The sequence below is a fragment of the Castor canadensis genome, chromosome 2 (genome assembly GCF_047511655.1).
Source record: "Castor canadensis chromosome 2, mCasCan1.hap1v2, whole genome shotgun sequence".
Taxonomy (NCBI): domain Eukaryota; kingdom Metazoa; phylum Chordata; class Mammalia; order Rodentia; family Castoridae; genus Castor; species Castor canadensis.
This window is the reverse complement of record NC_133387.1, coordinates 196,890,946-196,916,895: the sequence shown is the minus strand read 5'-3', so window position 1 is coordinate 196,916,895 and position 25,950 is coordinate 196,890,946. Positions and strand designations below refer to the sequence as shown.

Below are 25,950 nucleotides of genomic sequence, written 5' to 3'. Positions count from 1 at the left end.
TTCACTAATAGTTCTGAACCACCACTGTGTTCAAGTCTCTGTGTGCTTAATGTGAGTCAACTCCCTGAATAGCTATCCTTATCTCAACTAGCAAAAACCCTTGTTCCTTCCTGTTATTGCTTATACTCTCTCTTCAACAAAATTAGAGATAAGGGCAAAATAGTTTCTGCTGGGTATTGAGGGGGGGGAGAGGGAGGGGGTGGAGTGGGTGGTAAGGGAGAGGGTGGGGGCAGAGGGGAGAAATGACCCAAGCGTTGTATGCACATATGAATAATAAAACAGTAAAAAAGTCTCTGTGCGAGGTGCAAAAAGGGTGTGTTTCAAGGGATAGTCATGGGACTGAGGAAGTGGGGAAGGTGAGGGTGGTACAGGAAGTGGGGAAGGTGAGGGAGGTACAGGAAGTGGGGAAGGTGAGGGTGGTACAGGAAGTGGGGAAGGTGAGGGAGGTACAGGAAGTGGGGAAGGTGAGGGTGGTACAGGAAGTGGGGAAGGTGAGGGTGGTACAGGAAGTGGGGAAGGTGAGGGTGGTATAGGGCATCAATATTCCTCCAATAAATAGACTCTGAATGAGGTCTTTAATCAGGTGTAGATGACTTCTAGCTGCTTTCTCCTTGGGCAACTTGACTGGGAAAATTTTTCTTTCATTTCTCATTAGAAAACCAAGGGACTTGAGGCAAAAATTAGCCTTATCTTTGATATGAAGTTATTAGACATCGATGTCCTGAATGACTCAATATGAGAGGTCGTAAAAGAGTGGTTAAGAGAGCAGACAAGCCAAAGGGGACTTCTGGAACTTTCTACAAGTGGTAGAATCTAAAATTTCTTACTAAATTAAACCTTGATTTAAGATAATGTAGGTATTGTGAAAACTAAATTGACATAGTCATTCCAGATCGAGTGGGATGTTGTGCCCCTATGGACATTGATAACATCTGGTGACAAGCTTAGTCATCACCACTAAAGCCAGGCAGTGCTGTCAGAGCCAGGATACCAATAAATGTCCCCTAGGCACAGGACAGTCCAGCATAAGACTTATTTGGCTCAAAACATCAGTAGTGCCAAAGTTAAGAAACTCTATTTTAAAGACGGTTATGACAAGTTACAATGCATTATATGAATAACATAAAAATAAATGCTACCTGTCACTTATGTAAATTATCGCAAATTCCAAAAGAAACCTGTAGTCATAAAAAATTTCCACAAACCAATGAAGAAAAGCTATGTCTGATAGATAACAAAACAACAGAAGACATACTCAGAGGATTTCCAACTTTAGAGCAATTTTCAGAAAAAAATGAAGCCAAACTGATCAAAGAAAGTATAGCAAGTAACCTCCTAATTTATCAGTAAATGGATTGAAAATATAAACCCAGAACACTTGCGGGATTTATCGGAACTGTGTAATAAAAAGAAACAGGCTATGTCAATAGTCCATAATCTGATCTTTGATAAGGACAGCAAACAATGGAGCTTACTGACATTATAGATCAGCCGATAGATACTCAGTCATTTATCTTTGTGAACCTAAAGAGCTAACACTATTCCTGGAACACAACTGGGGTTCAATAAATATTTGTTGGTGGACAAAGTAGGTGCCAGAAGTTTGAGCAGAAGGCGTTTGAACAACAACTTTCATGTTCTCTGAAGCACTAGTTTCCTTTCACTACAGAACAGTAACTGATTCATCAATTTGAGATTAGGTTTGGATAACTTTTGTGTTGGCCTCTTGCAGCTCTCTGGTCCTTGAACTCCTTGGCAGAATGGCTTGTTAGTCATCTTTTTATTCTGAAGCTTAGCAGACAGCTGGATGCATCTTTGATCCCTGTTGTAGAAACTTTGTTTTTTTTGGATTGAACCCAGGGCCTCTACCACTGAGCTATGCCCCAGCCTGAACCTTTGTTCTTTTGTGTTTTGCCCAACTATTTTGATCCCTAACTTCTCTGAGCTGGTCCTGTTATTGATCTGTCATTTGCTTTTTTTGGGCCATGGAGGAAATTCAGCTCCAATGTGGTCCAATGAAAGAAACAAGGGGTGCTTGGAACCTTTTTTAATACATGATATGTGATGCATGTAGATTTTCTGAGACCCAGTTTTCTTTGTCAAGTAAGAGTGAGAATAATATCTTACATGATTATTTCACAGGATCAATTCAGATAACACACATGAAAGTGTTTTATAAGCTCTGTTCTATTCATAATCATTTGTAGGTATTTTTAAAAGACATTTTTTCTCTCTACAAATCTATTAATTGGTGATATGTAAAACTTAAAAAATAGAGCAAGTCAGTTCAGGTGAGTTTCTGGCTAAGCTTGTTTCACTGGGAACTTGGAAGAACACATCATCATATCACTGGCTGAGATGCTTCCTTTTGTGGGCTCACTAATCAGGCCTGCTTACTTCAGAAATCAACCATGCATTGTCCACTTCACTGAACCCAGGAAAAGTTACATCTTATAAAACTAAAAGTCCAGAGTTGGGCATGGTGGGACATCCCTGTAATCCCAGCACTTGGGAGGCTGAGGCAAGTGGATTGAGAATTCTAGGTCAGCCTGGGTTATATAGTGAGCCCTTGACTCAAAAACCAAACCAAAACAAACCAAAGCAAAACCAACCAACCAAACAAAAATAAACAAAGGACTCAGTTAAAATAGCCAAAGCTGTACATGGTGTCCTTAAAATAAGAGTGTTTACACCATCTCAGGAGCCCAAGGGGACCTCTGTCCTTCAGCCATAACCCGTGAAGATGTAAAGGGCGCACCCTCACTCAGAAGGAAAGAGTTCAGAAAAAATGACAGTCAGAGATCATAGTTCATCTCTGCCTTAGAATTCAGGGTCATGCTTGCTAGGCAGGTGTTCTACCACTTGAGCCATACCTCCAGCCCTTTTGTTTTTTTGTTTGTTTTTCAGAGAAGGTCTCCCACTTTTGCCCAGGCTTGCCTCATACTGTGATTCTTCTACTTCTGCCTCCCACGTAGTTGAGACCACAGATGTGTGGCACTACACTGGTCTGTTCTTTGGGATAGGGTCTCAGTAACTTTTGATGGGACCAGACTTGAACTGTGATCCTCCTTTCTCCTCCCACATAGCTGGGATTACAGCATGCACACCATGCCTGGTATTTTTTCTGAATTCTTAATATATCATACAGAACTGGTTTAAGTAAATACAAAACCATTCATTGACACTCAGTGAAGCAGCATTTCAGCTAGAAAAGGCACAGCCCCAGACAGTGTGAAGGAGAGAGACTTGCTCGTCTAGTCCACAGAATTCTGGGAAATGTGATTTCAAACATAGTCATAACAGAAGTGGGTACTGATTTTATTATTCTTCCTTCCTAAGCATTTTGCATTTCTTTTTTCCCACTGGCTCCTGTTCATGTTTTCAAACACAAGCATTTCCCATCTTTGAAACCCTCTTTCTACCCTGTTGCCTCTGCCAGCTCTGATCTTAACTTCTTTGTTACTAACAAGGTCTGCAAAGGATGACTAGTACCTACCACTTCCGTCTCCCCCCATCACCATTTGCCCTGGAACTCCCCCACAGTCCTGCTCCTGTGCCCTCCAGGGCTGTGACTACATTCCCTAACTATCCTGGCCAGTCAGTCCCTCAGGCTTCAGTCTGGTGACCTCAGCAGTATTTTCCACTGTTGATCACTGAAAATAAAACAAAAAGATAAGCCTCCTCCCCCTGATTGATTTGCGACTCTTCCACAGGGATTTTTGTGTCTGATGTCACAAAGACTAAGGTTAAAATTCCAGCTGGGGACAACAACAGTGTGGATTATATGAGAAAAGGTGTGAAGTGCTTAGCACAGTCCACAGCACATGGTCAATGGCCATGAAATGTCGTACTGTCACTACTGCTGATTTTGGAAGGCTGCTTCACCCTGGTCCCCTCTGCTGTCATTTCCTGGGCTCCTTCCTTGGATTTCCTGGCTTTCTCTTCATCCTCTTTTGAGATCTGTCTCCGTTCACATCTTTAACTGCCTCCTCCCTGGCCCAAGGAACCTCCAGCTATGATTCTTTCCTGAGCACTAGTTTATTTTGAACAACCCCTGGAGAACTGTCATCACTTTAAACGTGACCCATGCTTAACAAGTCCTCTTGGCTTTCCCCATGTGAACGATGTTATTATAACACTCTCAGCCACAAGGCTGGTTCCTTCCTTGACACGTCCATTGTTCTCCTCACCAAATTACTGTCCATCCCACTGGCGAGTCCTTCAGAATGCCTGCTACTTCATCCTTCTAAGTCCTACTTAAAAACATTAACCCCCAAAATGTTTTTCTTTGCATTGTAATCTAAGACACATAACGTCTCTTAAAATGTGAGTTAGTGAGCGACAGTTTTTTTTTTTTAATAAAGATTCTTATTTCTTCTTTTGTTTTTTTCTTCAGTACTCATGGCCTCATGCTTGGGCACTCTACCACTTGAGCCACACCCAGTCCTTTATGCTTTGGGTGTTTTGTTGAATAAGGTCTCATGTTTATGCCTGGGCTGGCCTGGACTACAGTCCTATCTCTACTTCCTTGGGTAGCTGGGGTGACAAGTACACACCACCATGTCCAGTTATTGGTTAGATGAGGCCTTGCTGACTTTTTTGCTTTGGTTGGCCTCAAACCATGAAACTCCCTATCTCCACCTCCTGAATACTGGGATTACAGGCATGAGTAACTGTGTCTGGCCAAGAATCTTATTTTTGAGGGAAAAATTCCTCCTCCTCATGGCTGGTTTACCCAACCTGCAAGCAGATGATCTGGGAACAGCCTGACATGCTTTTCCTATGAACTCAAATGTGTAACAGTCAAAGAGCAAGAGTTCATTCGAGCCAAAACTCAGAGCTTTCTTGGTGTTCCATGTCATAGCCAATGAGTTCCAATATAAGTGACAGGACAACACTGTGATTAGGGGTCAGAAGACCAGACCTGCTGTGGACAGTCCCTGGGGCTGGACAATGCAACCTGCAACTCGTTTCCTCTTCTTTAAAATACAAGATTTGGACACGGGCAACCTGTATGCCTCCTCCATTTGTAAAGTCTGCTATTCTTCTAAGATCTGTAGCTGATTTCAGTATTTTTTTTGTCGCACTGGGGCTTGAACTCAGGGCTTCACACTTTTTAGGCAGGCACTCTACCATGTGAGCTACTCCACCATCCCTGATTTTGATATTATTGATTTTATCCCTAATATTGTATAAAACTTCTAGCTGGGTGGAGTGGTTCATGCTTATAATTCCAGTACTTGGGAGGCTGAGGCGGGAAGATGGCAAGTTCAAGGCCAACTTGGGCTATATAGCAAGCCCCTGTCTTACAAAATCAAAACCAAAACAAAAATAACAACAAAAGCCCCAAATAGTCTGAAAGGTGCTAATTTAATTTTAGTACATCTGCCTATCTAATCATTTGTCTTGTCTCTTTCCTAAGTGGCAAAGGAAGTCTGAAATAGCCTTACTGTTTGCTTAGTTATTATGAAGAGTAAATGTATTTGCAAATATATATGTGTATGTATGTGTACTTATTATAACTGAAGTTTAGTTCTTTTTAAGCGAATACCCAAGTGTACATGCATACACTGTACAGAATACCTAGCAATCTCTCGGGTACTTCAAAAAGCACTGCATTCCATCTTGTTTTGGAAACAAACCGTGTGGCTCTTACTTCACAGCTGAAAATGTCCCATGATCAGGTTATTGTTGGTGACGGGGAGTTCCAGGCTGATGAGAGGGAGCTAGTAGATGAGAACTCTTTCATACTTTGAGACTCTTGGTGGCAGTTGGTAGGGGACCAGAGCTATACAGTCACCAAGTGCCAGCTCTGTTGGCACCGAGGGAGGCAGTGTGCAGGGTCATTATGAGCAGGCTCTGGAGAGTGGCAGCATCAGTTTTCACTCCACCATCACCTCTCCCTAGCTGTGCACTCCTGAACAAGTTGCTTATCTTTTCTACGTCCGGTAAAAGGACCACAATACTTCATCGCTAGCAAGGTTATTATAAGAATTTGATAACAAGGTGATTAGCATAGTAAGTACAGAACACATTGTAGTCACCATTAGGAGAAAACACCCAGGTTTTGCAGAGATGAATGAGAGGATGCAGGTCCAAGGTGCCTTAAAGGCAAATCTACTGCTGATTCCTGCCCTCCTTACAGCTCTTCCTAGTTCTCTAGAATTGCCTGCCCCACCTTCACAGCTCAGCACGTCCTTGGCCAGCCATCCTCCCTTCTCTAGTCTTCCTGATCATTCATGTCTAGCTGTCTCTTGCACTGATTCCTCCTTCCTATCCTGCTATAGCCTCAGCATTCATAATCATGACTGTGTCAAAACATGCATCATCTCTTCAAATAGTCACTTATAATTGCTAAATGTTCACGGTTTAATAAACAGGATTTTTTTGGTTCAGTTTTTCTTTTTAAAGAAAACAATTATACAATTAAACACCCCCTGTACTATTAATGTATACTAGTGAAAAAGGAAAAAGAAAGTAATTATAATTGAATATTTGAGAGGGTGTCATATTTCTGACTTCGCAGTCCCTTTTGGCCTACCACAACCCCTGAGCTGCACTCTTCACTGTGGCCAGCACCTCACTTTGTTGTCACTGGACGAGTGCCACATGCCATATCAGTATCTGGGCAGTGGGCACTCGGTTAGCACTATCCTTCTGGTGAAGCCCATGTTTCTTCTCCCCGTATTCCTGCCCAGCAGCTCGCCCATCACCCCGGGCCACTGTCCACCAACTCGCTTCACCTTCCTTTTTGGTACAGTGACAGCTGCCAAGGCCAGGACAGACTCATTTACATTATTACGTTAGATGCAAACCAACCCAGAGCAGGGAGGTCCTCAGGGAGGGATCATGTGCTCCCACGTTTGGGATAAGCACAGCAAGACCAGGTGAGATGTGCATGCTTGCAAGCTCAAGATCACTTGAGCTCAGGAGCTCAAGTCTGGCCTGGGTGACACAGACAGACTACTCTAAGAAGGAAGTCTCTGACAGCACAACAAAAGTGCGTGTAAATCGCTTCTATGAAGACATTGCAATAATCTGTGTCATCTACGATTGCTCCCTGGCACCTGCGATGAACGTCTGTAGCTAACAAACTTTGTTTCAGGACAGCTGAGCGAACATCTCCTTTCTGTCTTTAAAGGTTCCCTTCGCCCCAACCTCCTCAGTGCACCTGTGATGTACCGTAGCACACGGGTTCTGCTCACACCCAAATACACTCAGTTCTTCAGAGAGCCTTTCTGTCTGTTGCTACTTTAGGTTCACAGTAATAGTCAGCAGAAATGACATCATTCAACATCATTCATGAATAAGTCTTAAAAATATGAAATCACAAAATAAATATAATAAATAATAAAAAAGAAATAAATCTGGTTCTCTAAATACCTCAAGTTGCTTCTTAGCCTTCGTGCCATTGTATATAGTTTTTTTTTTTTTGATTCCTACTCTTAAAAACAGCAACTGCCATTTATTGAGCATGCCTGGATCACCTCGTCAGTAAGAGGGAGAGCTGGTCTAATGGGGACACTGGGGTCCTGCTCTGTTCTAACTGTCTTTGAAAAGTAAATTTCCATTGTTGGCGATTTTGTACAAGTTGTTGCTGATTTTTAAAAGTTGGAAACAATCTAGATGGTCATAAGTAGGGGATTGGTTAAATGAGCAATTGGTTCACTGGAATAATAAATAATATATAAAAGATTAAAATACAAATTCATTGGCATGGAAAAAAATCAAATAATGTTTGTGAGTCACTGCAACTAGTAAAATCTCACTTTGTGAAAACCTTGTTCTCCTCCCATATTTACAAAACATATCTGTCAATCCAGAGGGAAAGGTCTGGAAGGATGCACAACAGCACGGGTAACAATGTGACCACTCTGTGCTATGAATTGAGCGTTTGTGTCCCCCGCCCAATTCGTATATTAAAGCTCTAACCCCCAGTGCAGTGGCATTGGAGACGGACCTGTGGGAGATAACTGCATACAGGCGACGCCATGAGGGTGAGGCCTTCATAATGGGATTTGGTGCCCTTATAAAAAGAGGCAGCAGCAAACGTTCTCTTTCCTTTTCTTCTTCTGTCCCTCTGTCCCCTCTCTCCCTTCTCTCTCTCCCTCCCCTTTCTGTCTCTCTCTCCCTCCTCTCCCTTATCCATCCACCCATTCATGCACCCATCTACTCATTATCCATCCATCCATCCACCCATCCATTATTCATCCATCCATCCACTCACCCATTATCTATCCATCCATCTACTCACCCATTTTCTATCCAACCATCCACCTACCCATTATTCAACCATCCACCCACTTACTCATTATCCATCTATTCATTCATCCACCCACCCATCATCCCTCCATCCACCCATCCATTATCCATTCATCCACTCACCCATTATCCATCCATCCATTCATCCTTTCATCCCCATCTGTCTAGCTAGCTAACACTCATTCACCAAATAGTTACTAGGCACACAGTAGGAAACAAAACAGATATCAGATAAATTTGGGCTAGTGTCCTTGTTCAGTCACTTAACTGTTGCCTGGGGAAATTTACATGCTTTCTTTGACTTTCTTCATTTCTAAATTGGAGATTATTTTTAGGGGGGAGGTGATAATGGGATTTGAACTCAGGGTCTTGTGCTTGCTAGGTAAGCACTCTAACACTTGAGCCATGCCCCTATTGCTTTTTTGCTTTAATTATTTTTCAGGTAGGGTCTTTCATTTTTGCTGGGGTTGGCCTCAAACCTCGATCCTCCTATCTCTGCTTCTGGTGTAGCTTGGATCACAGATGTGCACTGTCACAGTGTTTCCAAGTGTGGGCCTCCAACTGCAAACCTCTGAATGTCTACCTCCTGAGTAGCTGGGATTTCAGGCGTGAGCCATTGCACCCAGTCTATAAATTGAAGATTGTAATCTCTACAATGAAAAGGGTTGGAAGAAATGCTGTACATGTATAGAAAGCCCTTAGAAAAGCCCCAAGACCACATCAGATGCTCTATGAACAGCAGCATTGCTGTTCTGCATCTCTCTGAGACTCCTACTGCCACCCTACTACCACTCAGAACAACATTTGTGCGTGGCATTCTTGGCAGCAAGAGGACCCTGTGGAACGAGGCTAGGCAGGAGGTGATCAGAGGCCTGACTTAAGCAGAGGTGTGTCTCGGTGTCTCAGGCTTACCGGTCCTTGAAGAACAGAAGCTCCTTTCCCAGCATTGTCACGGCATCAAAGGATGAGCTGGAATCACAGAGATCAGGGATGGATGGCTTGTGTGGGGGACTGTGGGGCGCAGTGGGTTTGCCCAGGAATGGTTTCCGAGGTCCTAGGATTCAAAGTGTCATGATCAAAATGGCACCAGGAATGAGAGTCTGTATGCTTGGGCTCTGGGGAACCAAGGCAGCTATATAAAGAGCTCTGTGTATAAAGAATGGGCTGTCAATGGCAGGTAGACCTGGGGTTGGCAGTACAGGGATTTGAACTCAGAGCTTTGTGTCTGCTAGGCATGTGTTCTACTGTTTGAACCATGCCTCCCACCTGGACCTGGGTTTGAATGCTGGCGCCCTTAATTGCTGAGTTGTGTGACATGAAGCAAACTACTTTTTCTTGTTTTGGTGGTACTGGGGTTTGAACTTAGGGTCTCGTGCTTGCTAGTCAGGCACTCTACCACTTGAGTCACACCCTCAGCCCTTACTGTTTAAAGTTATTTTACAAATAGGGTTTGGGTTTTTGCCTGTGCTGGCCTTGGACTGTGATTCTCCTATGTATTTCTTCCATGTAGCTGAAGTTACAGGTGTAACTACCAGGCCCTGCTTGTTTGTTGAAATGGAATTTTGCTAACTTTTTTCCTGTTGGCTGGCCTTAAACCACTATCCTCCTGACCTCTACCTCCTGAGTATCTGGGATTACAGGTGTGAGCCACCGCGCTCAGCCAGCAAATAACTTTTTAAAGTTTCAGCTTGTTTAGTTGTAAAATGGGGGTGACAAAAGTAGGCCCTACCTCCCATGATGCTGTGAGAATTAGATAGTGCCTATAAAGTGCTTACCAGAAGTGCTTGACATGTAGTAGATGATTAAAAAATGGTTGCCATTATTTTATTGCTACATATAACTTCTTTGACAGATGTTTCAAAGTAGAAATATAATTCTAAAATTGCCCTTAATGATCTCTTTGTAATTAGACTCTTTTTTCTCATTAAGTTTAAAACTTTTCTATGTGCTCTCCTTGTTTCTTTTGTTTACTTCTTGGCATCCAGTACTATGCTTAAGTCTTTTACTCTGTGCCAGGGAAGACTAAGGGAATTTGTATGAAGTACCCTGAAGAAGTTCACTGTTTCAGGTATCTTCTGGGGGCTCTGCCTGTGAAACAGGATCTGCTTGTGGGAGAGCTATGGTGAGTTCTAACCTCTCGCCTGCACCTCTGAGGACTCTTGGCCACTACTGAAGAAAGGGTGGTCCTCGACATTGTCCTCAGCACACCCTGCTCTTTGATGAAGCCTGTTGTAGTGGAAGGTGAGGATCAGAGAAGCAGGCACTGGAGGGATGCGTGATAAGGGACAGAGATGGCACACCTGAGATCAGGCATAGGAAAGGTCAGCAGTCTTTGAGAGAAGATGAGAAACACAGTGATGGTCAGAGATGACAAAATGGCTGGAATGGGAGATTTGTCTGCTCCGTGGCTACACAAAGCTGTGTTTTTACATTTTGTTCCCTTGGGTACAAATGACCAGGTCAACTTTGTGCTTTGGCCTCTGGCGGCGTGACAGTGAGTGGCAGGATTGGGGTGTCTCTGTGGCGCACAAACATTTATGAAGCAAGTATGTGGGCTGTACCCTTCGTGGTGGCCCTGACAATGGTTTCATGTTGGAGAGTGGCGAGGTGCTCCGGGGCCGAGTTTATAAGATGGAGATGGTCCCACCCATGGGACCACTCCGGAAATCAAGCTGGCGACTTCTTTGGATACAATCTGTCCTTTTGGCCTCCAGTGATTTTGCCCATACCCCCTTCTAGTTAGTGGGGTGGGTCTCCCAACATGCAGGAAACCTGGAGGACCTGGCTCTACAGGCACTTTGGGATAGCAGGATGAAGACACTCTGGTCTCAGAGGCCAAATAACCAGGTCTCCAATAACTAAGAAAAATCAGAGCCTTAAAATTTTCTTTTTATTCCTAAAGAAAAAAATGTCCAGTTTTGAGGGTGTTTCAAGATCCCTTCTCCTTCTATGGATTTGTTTTCCCTTAACAAAAATTGGATATAGGGTTTCTATTATCTTTTGAAAGTACATTAACACCTGAGATAATTTTGAATAACTTAGGATACTTCTTGTCTTTGACCTTCAGCTTTCTCAGTTATCAAATGAGGAAAACACATGGCACCCTACAGGCTTGTCAGGATGGCATGAAGTGACACATGTGAACATGTTTTGTAAATTGCAGATTGTCTAACACTCCTGGCAATGGAGTTATTATCACCATTGCTATTTTTAGGGAGATAAGGTCACTTATCTAAAATTGGCAAGCACCTGACATATGAACTATAACCATCCTCTCCCAATTTATATTTTGACTTGTACTAGAAAATTAGACAAATGTCTATTTTCTATGGTTCAGGAGGAAAGACACAAAATCTTAGAAAAGAAAGCCCTGTTCATAACTGGCAGATCATCTCTTCATGAAATGACATCGTTGGAGCTGTGGTCTCTAGCTTAACTTTTACCTATGCAGGTAACTCCTGCAAAATGCACTTTCTCAAACTTGGGGACTAAATACTTATCACTTTTAGGCTTAGTGGTCCAAGAAGGGTAATGATCACACCATACAATGCCTGGATCCCTCTCACGTCATCCTTGGGGAGGCGAAATCCGTATGGATTCTGGTACTTGTAAGTTGGGTACATCAGTGCTGTTGGGTCTGTGGAATGTGCCAGGCCTAGGGCATGGCCAAATTCATGAGCAGCAACGGTAAATAAATTGAAACCTAAACAACATGAGAGAGAACAGCAGAATCAACACAGGTTTTCCTTTTCTTTCTCTTCCGTCTTTTAAACACAGTGGTCACCAGGGACTCTTCTGTCTTTCTTCACAGGAGAATTTTTGCCCAAATTACAGTTTACTCATCTCCTTTTTACAACTGGGTTATTCAGAGGTTGGTGGGCTATTCTGACACATAGCCTGGCTGACTTTCCTCTACTTCTTTCCAACTTGTTGAGTGGGGAAGGAATCGAATGTAAATCAATCCATTTTGCTCATTGTCAGTGGACACTTGGTTGATACAGAAGGGTCTTGGAGTTAGTGGCAATGAAATTTGTAATAACACAAAAATTTACACCACAAATGCTTCACTACTTTTCTGCTCTTATAGCCTACTACTTTTTTATCTCCACATTTCATAATGAAGAGTTCCAGAGGACCTGCCTGGTATGCTGGAATCTTTATCCCTCCCCCATCACACTTCTCAGGAGAGCACTAACTCGCCTGCGCCATTTTGGAATGTGGCCTATTTCCAAATACAGGTAATAAATAAATACTATATAATTGAAGAAAAAGAGAGCTGTGTGTTGGGGACGGGGCTGCTATAAAACAGAGATCAGACAAGTCTACAGCATAATCTCGGGGTTCTTTTCCCTTATGGTGTTCCCTTTTGGATTTTTGGCTTACTTGTTTTTCCTAGACAGCCCCCCTAGTTAAAGGGTGGCTTGGGACGTTGAACCTCAAGGTTTCATGCTGGAGGCCCAGAAGAAGGTACAATATTTTCCAGGTTATGGTGAATTGTGCATATATATACCATTCGTCCCCAAAGTCCACTTCTCAGCATTGTCGAAATGCGTGTCTCCTCCCAAGCCTTCTCCTGGGGCAAATGCGTGGGCGAGGGTCCCCCGAGGCCCATCAAATGGATAGGAATCTCCGTGATCTAAGCAACAGGAAACACCAACAGGATTAAGTCCTGGCCACTCTGTGGGGCACAGAGAAGGGACATTCTGAATAGCCAGGACATTTAAGTTTGCTCTATGGTATTTGTTTTTTTTTATAATAAGAAGCTCATACTATTGAGAGAACTATTTGTTCTTTAAAGACAGCATTAAAAATAAAAAATGCTTTTACGGTTATGGTTTTCATTGTGACACAGAATGCTGTGTACTATACACATGCCATAGATGACAAAAGGAGAAAGAACAGAGGGACATTTGGTAGCAACCTGGTCCACTGATTGGAATGTGAATCTGTTGGCAGAATGAGTTTCTGAAGGACCATTAAGCTGAGAGGGTCTTAGTAAACTGAACAAGGTGTGCTTTCTGTTTCATTGTACAATAGAATTCAATTTACCGAAGTGTCAAAATAAAAACAGGCAATTTCTCTCACAAAAGCAATAAAAGCATTTGTGAAAATCCTAGCCATGAAAGCTTTACACACTTTGTTTTACTATTAATATTTAACCGTTCATTATGAACTTAACAGAGCAGGGGGAAGAACGAAATGAGGGACATAGCAGAAGCTACATTTCTCAACTTTTCCGAATCTTGGTGAGGCTACCCTGTTTCTTTAAAGGCCAGCAGAGGGACGGGGACGTTCAATATGACATCAATGTAATTTGATCAGGCTGAGTGTTCCCAGGACTTAATGCAAAGGCAGCCGGCTCCCAGGTCAGCCTTTGTGTAAGGGGACAAGACACCAGCTTGAAAGATCAAGACAGAGCCACACATTAACTCCACGGCCCCCAAAGCTGCCTCGAGTTCACTGCCCTGCTGTTTCTCCAAGTGGTTTGGGTCTTTTGGGAGGAGCAGGACCTGTGAAGGGCCAGGTTATGCTTGGGACATTTTTAAAGGGTTTAAACTCAGGACTTGCTTGATGTTCTCTCGCCTGAGCTCCTAAGCATGCTTTCCCCAGTGACATGAGGTCAGAACTTGAAATGTCAAGGACACTTAGAAACCTTATCTGTGGAGGGGAAGAGCAATGGTCATCACTTACCTTGGACTGTCAGGGAGCTGGGAAGGGAGGGGAATCTCACGGGCCATTTGGCCCTCCTTTTATCTACTTCCTGCACATTTCTCTGAGAAGGGCTCAGAGCTCTTCACCAGTCCCTGTGCCCCTCGTGCCCTACGTCCTTCCCAGGCTGAGAGGGTGGGTGGTGGTGGAGCAGTGGTCAACTCGCACTCAAGCCACTCCTAACCATGGCTGCAGGGTGGAATGCTGCATCCGGGTCTCTGTGGAATCGATTTCCTTCAGTGAGGGACAAAGTGGGAGACTCTTGGCTAACACAGAAGGGAACAATAGTGATGGAAATTATGGCGGAAGGATGTGGTCAGGTGGCCTCTTAGCCAACAGCAAAGCTAAAGCTGACAGAATTTGTCCCCTAATGGGACAAAGCCATAATGAAAACTTGTCTCAGGGAGTCTACTGTGTTTTGATGATGAGAACTACAAAGAACTGCCTTGTTTCTATTTCCTGGACGGAAGATCATGAGTTTGCTATGGTCTTGGCCATGGTCTCAGTGCCCATCTCCACACTGTGTGATGGAGGACTGCGATGGTCACTTGGGTTAGATATGGCAGTACTGGAACAGTTCTGCTTTGCTCTAGTAGACAGTACCTCCAGTTTCAAAAGATATCATGATATCCGCTTCTCCAGAGTTTGTTCTCACAAAGCTCAGCGGGACAGCACTACTCCAGGCCTGCAAGGCCATCTCTACTGCTCTGTCCACCTCCACAGGGCTCATGGACGAGGTGTACTTGGATACTCTGAAAAGAAAAGGCACAGGTTTTCCTCTCAGCAATTGATCTAAACAAAGAAGGCAAGCTTTACAAAAAACTAAGACGTGGAATGTACGCTACATTTTGGCTTTGTTTTCTCAGAAACAATAATTCTTACATTGCTTTTATAGATGTTAAGTGACTGCATGTTACACATCAAGACACACGGAGGGAGAATGAGGACAGTTGAGATGTTCTGAAACAGTGTGGCTTTTGTTTTTACACTATGGCTAATTTTAAGCAATAATATTGTGTCATGTTCAATTAGTAAGAAGTTTGTCATCCTGAAGGTGGTTTTAATTAAAGAAGGCCCCTTTTTCCCTGAAAGGGATGGAACATTTTCAATTATTAAAAACATACAAACTTGTAGTTTTGAGGCATCACTAATTCTCATTCCAAGGCCAGCAGAATTTCCCCAGAACTGCTGGGGAATGTTTTTCTCTTAAAATAATGCTGTCTTAAAGAGGAAGTGCTACCCTGAAAAAAGATGCTCACTGGGACAGGAAAAGGCTTGAGCCTTTCAGCAAGTCCTGGTGTGACAAGGACATCTGGAGGAAGAAAAATGTACTGCTTTTTGGGATAAATAATGGAAACAGAGTTGGTGGTCCTCTGGGGCTTTCTGATCTGAAGTGCAGGGTTTGGGGTTTCTGGAAGCCACAGAGGAAGGGCAGGAGAGGAACTTCCTCCTGGAACCTTGGGCTGTACTGGAATGATGGTGGCAAGGTTGGTGGGAATGAGCCTTGCGAGCAGAAGCCAAACCTGCATTCTCTTTTTCTAGCTCCTACTCCAGTCTTGTCCACAGTAGGTGCTCAGGATATGCGTGATGAACTCAGGAATGAAATCTAACTGTTTGAGGACTGCTGATGGATGTCAAACTTTACAACCTGTGGTAACTATTTGGGAAGCTTGTTAAATAATGTAGGTGTGATCCAGAAATGTGCATTATAGCAAGCATCCTAGGTTATTCTGAGGCAGGTGATTTGTTTCAGCAGGAGACCAACAGTGGTAATCCTGGGATCTCAAAAGAAAGGACCGTGTTCCCCAAAAAAGGATGGTGAATAGCTCAATCCAGGTCTTGGGGAAAATAAACAAGGAGCTCTTTAACAGCAGGGGTTGGGGCTAAAAGAAGGGAGGTACAGTATTAAAGGGGGAAGGGCCCTTTAAAGGATGATTTAAGGCTTTCAAAATATGCCACGCTCACTTTGCAATACAAATTTCTGATTTATCTCAACTTTGTATAATTGTACCTTGAAATTCCCCATTATAGGTACGTCAGCTGTATCCTTGAGCTGGTTATGTGTGTTGAGTTGGACAGAAAAGGGCAGAGAAAAGGATAGCAACAGAAAAGAAGAGAACGCAGAGAAAATCCTGACCAGGGTCTGTCGTTTGAAAAAGCAATAGTAATCTTAACTAATAGTCTTTGAAGACAAGCTCTGTGCTAGACAGGGCTGTAAGCACTTTTCACTGTGATGTGTTATCTAAGTCTCCCAACGACCGGTAAGAGGTAGGTAATGATCCCCATCATCACCTACACTTTGTGATTAGTCAGGATTTGAGTCCAGTTCTGTCTGACTTCAAAGCTTATGCACATAAACAGTACGCTGGGTGTTTTTCTTTTTTAATCATCCGGTATTTGTTACAAGAAGTTATTTTGGGATCCATGAGCTATGCGGAATGCTGTCTTTTACTGGGGGCTGGGGAGGGCCCAGGGGGTTTGTTTGAGAGCATGAATGGATGGGCAGTATGTGTTGAGGGGTCTCAGGATTGCTGGATTTGTCATAGAATATTACACTTCTCCCACTGCCATGCTGTCTTGATCCATGCCCCTTGTTACTGTGCACAGTCACAGACTAAACTCCTAGGACACAATGGAAGAAAACTGAAAAAATTCCATGAATTTGCATTCATTCTTCTTGTCTTACTCCAGTTACTTCAGTGACTTGTGTGTTAACTCCTTAAGCCCCTCCCACCCGGCCCGTTGCTTTGACGTTTGTGCTCAGAGCGCCACCTTATGGCTCTTTAGGCTCACAGCAGGTAATACATTTGCTGTGTTTGATCACTAAGTGTGGAACAGTTTAACAACTGGGGAAAATAAATCTCTTCGGGTTTGTATGGTCCTGTGATTTCCGTGTGGCTAGTACCAATTTGCCTTCACTAACGAGGCACTGGGAGGAGGCGAGCAGGAGGGCACTGATGTAAAGTAAAGCTTCCACCACACAGATAAAATTCGCACCTAGGTGAATAGGTGATAATAAGGCAGTAAAATAGAAAGTGCTATGTTTTGATTACCTTTGTTTTTAAATATAATTTAATTGCAAATTTACATAGTTTAATAATCATTTTATCTTAGCAACTAGCACACAAAGTTTTTTGAGACATTAACAAGTGGTTCCAAAATTCCTGACCTTGTAAAGATTGGGTCTTATGAGTTGTTAGTGGCACACCAATGCTTGAACTACTGCAACAGTCCTGACCTGCTTATCTCCAGATACTGTCCAGATGTGCTCACCCTAAGAATACAATCTGATCCCCATCCTGATCCCAGTCCTGGTCTGGCTCTCACTGCTGGAGATAAGGACCAAGTTCCTTAATATCACCTTGCAGCTGTTCAGACTGCCTCTCCAGCCTCGTTTCCTCATCCTCCCCTTCCTGTGCCCTCTACACCAGTGTGCCATGGAGGCACTGGAACGTTGTCCAACAGTGCGGGCCATTTCACCCTCTGCTGTTTTCTTGGTGTGCTTTTCTGTTTGGAATCTCCTAACATTTGCAAGGCCTAGAAGAGGACCTCTTTTTGAAAGTTGCACCCACAAGGCGTGTGCCAGGCCCACACATACAGGCACTGCCCCCTTCCTTCAGCCCATCTTCAGGTTGAAGTGTGAGCCATGGTGGGATTTACCTGTGAATGAATCTTGCACTCACCCCAGAAGTGGGTCCAGGCTGCTAGAGCAGAAAATTCTGGCCTCCATACCCAGGACTAAGGGAGGAAGGACAAAGGTTCCTGTTGGGAAGTTGAATGGTAGAGGATGGCAGGGGTGAGGCTTAGCCTTCAGATAAGCTCTCATGTCACTGTCTGGTCCCTGGATAACTTGGTCTATCCCTCCATGTGCTCCTTCAGCTTTTCCTGTGGGTTCCCTCGCTTCATGGGGAGCTGCAGCTCTCTGCGTGTCTGCGTCCAGCTAAGTGCTGTAAGTTCCCTAAGGTCTGGAAGGCATATTTTTGTATCCCCAAATTGAATATCTGTACTAGATACTTAATAAATCATCAGCAGATGATTTTTTGAATCAATGAAAAAATAATAATGAGTGAGTTTTATCTTGTTGAGAAGATGATCTTAAGAAAACTGGTTGGGATGTTAGGTTATTAATCTTAAGACTAGATTATTTTTACTTAAAAGATTAAGGAGATGTTTCTAGCTGGGAAACTTGACTGAAATGCCTAGGATGGATAATTATTTTCATAATCCTGAGACTGTATTGTCAAGTTTTCATTACTTAATGGATCTATAGAATTCTTATCCTTTCTTAAGGTTGTGGGGAGTTATGATTTTTATACAGATCAGAAGGGAGATACTTTTAAAAGGAGAGAGAAAGAAATTGAGAGAGAGAGAGAGAGAGAGAGATTGCGAGAGAGAGAAATTGAGAGACAGAGTGGGAAACTGAGAGAGAGAGAGAAAAATTGAGGGAGTTTCTCTCTGAATTTGGAGAGACTCGATCTCATTACCTGTATGTCAGAGTGTTCTTTTTCCATTTGGGTTCACCTGGGAAGAGGCGATAGTTGGCCACATCGGGAACTCCGCAGCGTGGTTTCTTGATCACATCCATTGTGTTTCGGTCCAACTTCCCGGTGACTTGGAGGCCAAAGAAGGCTTGTAGCTCCTTAATTTTCTTCACTGTGGAGTTACCGCCTCTTGCAACCATCTCACCAACCTGGTAACTTCCTTTTTTTGTGTAATACTTGTCAAGATAAGCCTGAAACGGAGAGGCAGGCTGACACGTCTATGGTGTAGTCTGGGAGATACATTCAGGTAAAACCAGGGGACAATATTCATGTGTAGGGTATTTTTCCACTTTTTGAAAAAAAAATGTGACATATTTGCATAGATGAAGCTTAGATATATCTAAGATGATATATCTTTGAGTAGGGAGACTTCTAGATTAATTTTTTCATTTGTTCATCTGGATTTGATTATTTTTCTACAAGCAATCTAATGAATATACATTATTGCTTTGTTTTCTAAAAGAAAAAAATAATGGAAGGACCATTTTCCTTACAGACTATTTGTCACTGACGTTCTTTACCCAGTGTGCAAGCCAAAGGCTGTCTGGTTTCTTTGGCAAAGAGTTACTGGAATCATTTCACTAGGCAGCACGTCAGGCCAGATGCTTCCTCTGAAGAGGCTCTGTGTTCCAGCCTCTCATCCCTTGCGAAGGAGGGCAAGTGATCTAGTGGAGGCTTTAAATGAGTTCAGGTGCGTTGAGGGGTGGAGTTTGATTTCACGGAATAGGTTTCCTAAAACAGGCTTTCTATCCCTTGAGGCAAGTAAAATTAGCCATAAATTAGAAGGCTTTATTTGCACATACAGACTTAAAGCCCCTTAGTACACATTGTTCAAAAGCACTTTCTGTGAGTCAGGGCTGGGATTGGTGTGAGTGGAGTCAGGCAGTGGAAATGCAAGGTTGAGACTGCGTTTGGTGCAGGAATTACACCTACACAACTTTTCAAGGAAAATAACCAAAAAAGCAGCCAAAGATTTATATGTATTTTATCACACATAATTTTTTGCTTATGTAGCATAGAGCTGCTAATTTGTTATGTATAGACTGCATATTATTTATATCTACATAGCTTTAAATTTATTTATATATTATAGAATCATGCATATTATTTACTTACATGCTATATACATATATATAAGTAGCATGTCATTGGAAATAAACATAGTGTCTTACAGCAGAGGATTTGTTGGGTGTATTATATCATTATATATTCATGTGATACCAAAGTAGATCTCTATGAGATCATATTTTTGAAAAATAAGTGTTTAATGGTAAGGGCGAACGTTCTCACTATAAGGGCAATATACTAAGAAACTCAGAAGAGAAAGCTTTATACAAATTATAATCACAATTTCATAAGCTCCCAACCATGCACACCCACTAATATGGATTATCTTTGGGTGATGAAATTATGGGGGGCTTTTAATTTCTTCATGCTTTCTATAATGAAGGTGGACTGTCATTGTTCAGGAAAAGCAGAAAGGAGAAAGTTTGTCTTGTGTGGAGAAGGTTTTCTTCTATTCCCTCACTCCCTGCCTTCAAAATCTCAGGCGAGCTGAGGAGGAAAAGGAAGATTTGCTTCTACCCCATCTAACAGGTCCAAATCTTGGCCCCAAATCAATGGAAATGTTTTGAAAGATCTAGACTAAGGAATTATATCTTAATGATGGCATTCAGATAATTTCTTTTTAATTATAGAGTTTTCATAACTTCTCTGTGATGAATATATCCAATTTTTATAGCAAAATCAGGTTCTTTAAAACAGGTATATGACATAGACCTATAGGTCAAAAACTTTAAGTCTGGTCATAGCAGATAGCATTAAGACAGTATGTTTTAGTGACGTAAAGATAAAATTAGAAATCTACTTCTAAAAAGAACAAATATTTGTCACTGCAGTGATATGAACGAATCGCTCCTGCGTGGTTTTATGAGCTATTATGTCAGGAAACACCTGTCACTGTACTGTGTGCCCGGTTTCCTCTGATTCTTGTGACCTCACCTGCTCAGGTGCATGTCCCCTCCCTCCCGTTAGGCATCCGTCACAGTCACAAGTCAGATGCAGTTCTGAACTCAGAGTAGATGTTCAGCCACACTCCAAGCCTCCTTTTCTTTATGCAAAGTATGAAAATACACTGCTTTCAAGGGTTATCAGATGTTCTGAGGTTCTAAGGACCCCAAATTCTGGGAAATTTCTTGCCAAGATTCTTGACAGGGTTTTGGCATACTTTTTGAAGTTCAGCTATTCTACCAGGTGCTCAGCTGTGCACTTGGACTTGTTCTGTATTACATCTCACCACCTATGTGCTGCTGGCTCAACAGTCAGTGTCGGCACTGGGTCACAGGTTTCAGGTCTCACCAGAGTCACCCTCCCTGCCCCACATCTTCTTTACTCCCCTGTGGCTAAAATCACAGAGTTTTAGGCTCGCTATTGATGTTTCTCTTTTCACTTCGTCCTCAAAGTTTGGCAGATAAAAGTAATGGAGGCTCAGAGGGCCTGTCCCTGCTGTGGTGACCTGGCCTTCCATTCCAGCAGCTCACTTACTGTCCCGAGAATTTGTAGTCTACACTCAGATTTAAGTATGCTTCAAGACAAGGTGACGTTCGACATATGGTTTCCTCAGTGTTTCTTTCTTTTTTCTAAGTCATGAAATGGATTTGTGAGAATGCTTGATGTTGTCTGGGAAATTGTAGGTTCTAGACCTACGATGTGAGGAATTGCTTGGTCAATTCTTTCCATGTCTTTTGGTTTTGGTTTTTATCTTTAAGACAGGGTTGGTATCTGCTCTACTGCTCATCCCAGTGTGTGGATCCATGAGGTCCTTGATGTAAGCACAAGGCTTTTAAGTGAGTCAAGAGATTGTAAATGCCCATTTATTCATGAATGCCATTTCTGGAAACTTAACCTGACAAAAATCACCGTTTTGATTAGCCTCGTGTAAGAGACACTGTAGCGTTGCTATTTGTGTGGAAGTAATCTATTTGTTTGACAAAGGAAATGAGAACGTCCTGGAATGTTGGTGACTAAAAAGATGTTTATGAAAATAGTATAGAATTCAAAATTTTCTAATCATATAGTAGTCAGTGAGAAAAACAGGTACCAAATTTTAAAGATAATAACAACTAAAGGAATATCTACCACAGAAAATAAAATGTCAGTAAGGATACCTGAGTTTAACAGTTCGCATTTGGAAGGTTTTCTTTTTCTTTTTAATTTACTTGAGTTGATAATGATGTGGTAAATAAAAGTTTATGCTAGTTTAAGAGACAATTTAAAAACCTGTTTTAAAATGTTACATCAGCACTACCAGATGGCCCCTGAGTTATAATGGCTTGACTCAACTTTTTTGTTTCTTTTTTTGTACCTTACGATGGTCGGAAAGTGATACGCACTCAGTAGAAACTACGCTTTGAATTTTGATCTTTTCCTGAACTGGCAGTAGATGGTATCTCTCTTGATGTCGGGTGGTAGTGAGCCCCGGTTCCCCCCACAGTAACATGGTTAAACAACAGATACTGTTGCTGGACAACGACATTTCGGAAGCTAACTGCATCAAACGTGGCCTGTGTGAGAGACAGGGTCTTATTATGCAGCCTAAGCTAGCCTCCAACCAAGATCCTCCTGTGTCTACCTCCTGAGTGCTGGGATTACAGACTTGCCACACCATGCCCAGCCTCAAATGTATTTTCCACCTACAGTGAGGTTATTGGCACACAATTCCACCATAAGTCAAGGAGCATCTGTATGAATTTAAAAAAAACAACAGATAAACATCAAAAATAAGGAATAAAACCTGGATTCTGAATAGCTACTTTATCACCTATCATTTTCAATGCCTTTACACAAATTAGCAAATCAGACTTTAAAGGATGTCTGTACGCATTTTCAAGGGTGGTTATTTGTGCCCAGGGGTTTGGAGGGGGAGGGCCCGGGTGTTTCCTGAACAGGGAGCCGTTTGTTCTCTCTTAGGCAGTGATTTAGAGAGATGGGAGCCGTGTGGGAGGTGCTTAGCTGCTCCAGGCTCTCATTCTCCCGGTGACCAATGGGCTGTCCCATGATCTCTCCGTGCAGTCACACAGGGGGATGGACCCCACTCTACCCCAGGGCTGCTGTACTTGCTGCTGCTTCTGCCGGGCTGCCCTGTCTGCAAGTGTCCGCGAGACAGGCTTTTCCTATGGTTTTAGGTTCAGCGGATGTGGTTCCCTCTGAGTGCTCTCCTGGGCTGTTCCCCACAGCCCCATGCCCTGCCCATCACCTCGCTTGACTTTCGTCCAATATCACTTACACTTTCTGAGATAACCTGTGCCCTGATATTACTTTCTGAGATAACCTGTGCCCTGACTGCCTGCCCTCCTTACCTGCCCCCAGCACTTCCCACCCACTCCATCACCCCAACTGAGCACCCTGGGAGCAGAGGCTGGACTTGTTCTGTTCTGTTCACGCATGCTCTTCCAGCACAAGAACCACAGCAGGCGTTCAACCAGTGAATTTAACTGCCTAATTGTGATTTTTATAAAAATGATAAGGTTGTTCTATAATTCTATAAACTACAAGGTGGGACATTAATTCTTTCTAGGTTTGAGTATCCATAGTAGAGTTTTAACAGATCTTTCTAGTCTCCTATAGAGCACTGAGTATTCTTCTCAGAGATGGTGACTGGGACCTTTGGCAGGCAGAAGGTGCTGAGAACTAGGTGACAGGGGAGGATGGTTTCCATGCCCCTGTCATAACAGAGACTGAGAAGGGCTGACTTATTTGGACAGGAAAATGTAAGGAACCTTATTCCCCAACAGTCCAAGGTCCCAGCACTCTTTCTAAACACTCCTAGCTAGCTCCTGGTTAGCTAGACTAACCAGGATGATTTCACCAAATTTTTTGATTTGCTTCCTGGGTAGACTGAGTGAGCTCATTATTTCTATAAAGGGATGTAGCCAGTTTTTTGACTTTGTAGACCAGTCTCTGCTCTTACGGCACGAAAGCAGTCATAGACAATATGGAATCTGATGGCCTATGAAATCTGATGGCTTGGTCAGCTTTGGCCTGTAGACTATAGTTTTCCTGAACCCTGGACTAGAGTTGGGGTCTTTCACCACCTCAGACCTACTCTGGCTTCAGCATGGTCCTTCTTAGGGAGGTCACATAACCTTTACAGTTTCTGAATCGGAGTGCCATGAGTCTGGATAGGAGAAAATTGCATCTGGGAATAAGGAACTCAAAGCTGGGTGGCTCCAGTAAGATTTGATTTCCAATAGATCCCAGCATTCCGAGTTATTTTGAATTTAGTTTACCTACAAGGGGGTCTAGTCAAAGGAGTTCAATTCAACTGGCTTGAGCTGGTAATCTACTGTTGAGTTGACCTTCCTTCTTTGTGTGCAGGGAAGTGACTGAAAACCTTCACAACGTGTGCTGCAGGAGAACTTGACCATTTGGAAGGGATGAGTGGAGTAAAACAATCAGTAAGGACAGGCCTGTGTGCACGGGTGAAAGTCAGCTGTATGGTGCACCAGCCCAAGCTATTCCCAGGGGCCAGGGCAGGCAGGAAGTCACCCTGAGACAGGCTTCTGAGAGAGAGGCCCAAGAGAAGCACCTCCTCCACACAACTTTCACCAGGGTTGGAAATTCTCTCATTAGAAATCCATTCAGAAAGAATTAAGAGTACAACCTTCCTCTTAAAGTGCAGAAATATTTGGGATCATTTTGTGCCATTTATAGTCTTTACAAAAATTGTACCGTGAATTATTTCTATCAGATCCTTTCCAACAGTCAGATGGGAGAGATCTTAAGAGAGGAAAAGACAGTGTGAGATACACTTTAGGGAACCTCAGACGAGAAGGTTTGTGTCTAGGAAAGGCTTGGTCCACTTTAATTTCTGAACAAGGTAACCTTGAACACAAGAGCCATTTTTCAAAATGCAAGCACAGGGAATCCTTTTTTGATGACTGCTGGAATGTTAGTAACAAATTCATAGCTTGCTGCCAGTGTGAGAATTTCATACTTTGGTTTTTATATTTCTCTCTTATTTTTCTTCAAATACTTGTTTTGTCTTTATTTTTAAAAAACACCTCAAGTTCTGTAATAAGCAAGACATCTATATAGACATTTATTTTTTTATTTATTCAGTCAACCACAGGTGCACCTAATATGCATCAGGAATTGATTTTAGATGGTACCAACAATTGGACCTCTGTGGACTTACAAAATGATTTTTTAAAATAATAATTTTTTGCTTATTTTCTCATGGTCCCCTTTTAGGTTTTCTGAGTCAGGAGGAGGAAGAGGAAATTGGGCAGATTCACAAACCTGTGCAAGGTGGTAGTCGTTCCTCCAGGTCCTGGGGGTAGCTGCAAATAGGGAGGGGGCTGCAGTGGACAACTTCAGAGCTGTGATGAGGAGGACGGCGAGGCCACAGGCAGGGAGCACCTTCATCTCCGCCCGGTGGCTAGGTAATTATATCAGCCCGGGGACAGCAGACAGTGCACATTTGCACTTCGACCCGGAGCCCCTTTTATAGAGTCAAACAGGTCTGGGCCTTGCAAGCAGGGGTGATTCATGTCTCAAATGGTAATTACACAGCTCCTTTCTCTCCCTGATGAGGGGGTAACAGATCCATGCACAGGACTCAGGGGAAGCTTCATTCTTAGCCATTTACCCAGTCTAAAAAGGAGAAAAATGGTTACTTTTAATGAAGTTTATTGACTGCTTACAAAAAGTGGGGCAAACGTGATTGACTTGAACCCAAGTCAACTGCAATATTTGATTACTCTCAGTTTGGAGAGTCATTCCTCATTTGATGACAGAAAAGGTAAGAGATTAGGATATAACTGAATTAGAATGTAGAAATAATGGAGTCATCCTGGGCTCCTCACACTTTCAACCCAATCACCTGTGTCTTCCGCATCCACCTCGACATTTCCCAGGAACCAACACTGTTGCTAATGACAGTTCTGAGACTGAATCATCAAGGCAACATTGCATTACTGTGCTGACTGAGGGTGGAAAGTGAGCAGATAACCGTTAGAAAGCTTTGGAATGAACCAGAACTTTCGCTAGAACTCCCCATTCTCTGTGAACTCTGGTTCATTTGGAGTCATAGTCCACTTTCTGGCTCTGATAGAGATGGATTTTGATCTAAGGTAATATGGAAAAATGGTGTTGTATGGTAAGAAAAATGTTTTGGAGTCAGAAAAGCTGAAAATAAGTTGTACTTATTTCCTAGCTGTGTGACCTTGGGCAAGTTCTTTAATCGCTGGGAGCATCAGATTTTTTGTTTTTTGTTTTAAATCTGCAAACGGCTGTCAATGGTACTGTGCTAACCGCCTCGATGTTACAAGATACACACGGCCTGGCGTCTGCTGGTGTCACTCGGAGTCCACTGTTCTTAGGTTCTGAGGAACTACTGATACCAAGATGAAGTCACTCTAGTCCAATTCAAACACAT

General features: G+C 42.9%; 1 protein-coding gene across 1 annotated transcript in view; it reads right to left on the bottom strand.

The window, feature by feature from the left end:
* Nucleotides 1-24,938, bottom strand: part of Mmp20 (matrix metallopeptidase 20) — a 41,687-nt gene extending 16,749 nt beyond the window's left edge. The window contains exons 1-6 of the mRNA XM_074057642.1: nucleotides 24,813-24,938; nucleotides 18,456-18,703; nucleotides 14,575-14,723; nucleotides 12,773-12,898; nucleotides 11,804-11,965; nucleotides 9,175-9,316 (exon numbers count right to left, since the gene is read on the bottom strand). Of these exons, the coding sequence (XP_073913743.1) occupies nucleotides 9,175-9,316; nucleotides 11,804-11,965; nucleotides 12,773-12,898; nucleotides 14,575-14,723; nucleotides 18,456-18,703; nucleotides 24,813-24,938 (953 nt within the window). The remainder of the gene's footprint in view (nucleotides 1-9,174; nucleotides 9,317-11,803; nucleotides 11,966-12,772; nucleotides 12,899-14,574; nucleotides 14,724-18,455; nucleotides 18,704-24,812) is intronic.
* Between the last annotated feature and the right edge of the window lie 1,012 nt (nucleotides 24,939-25,950).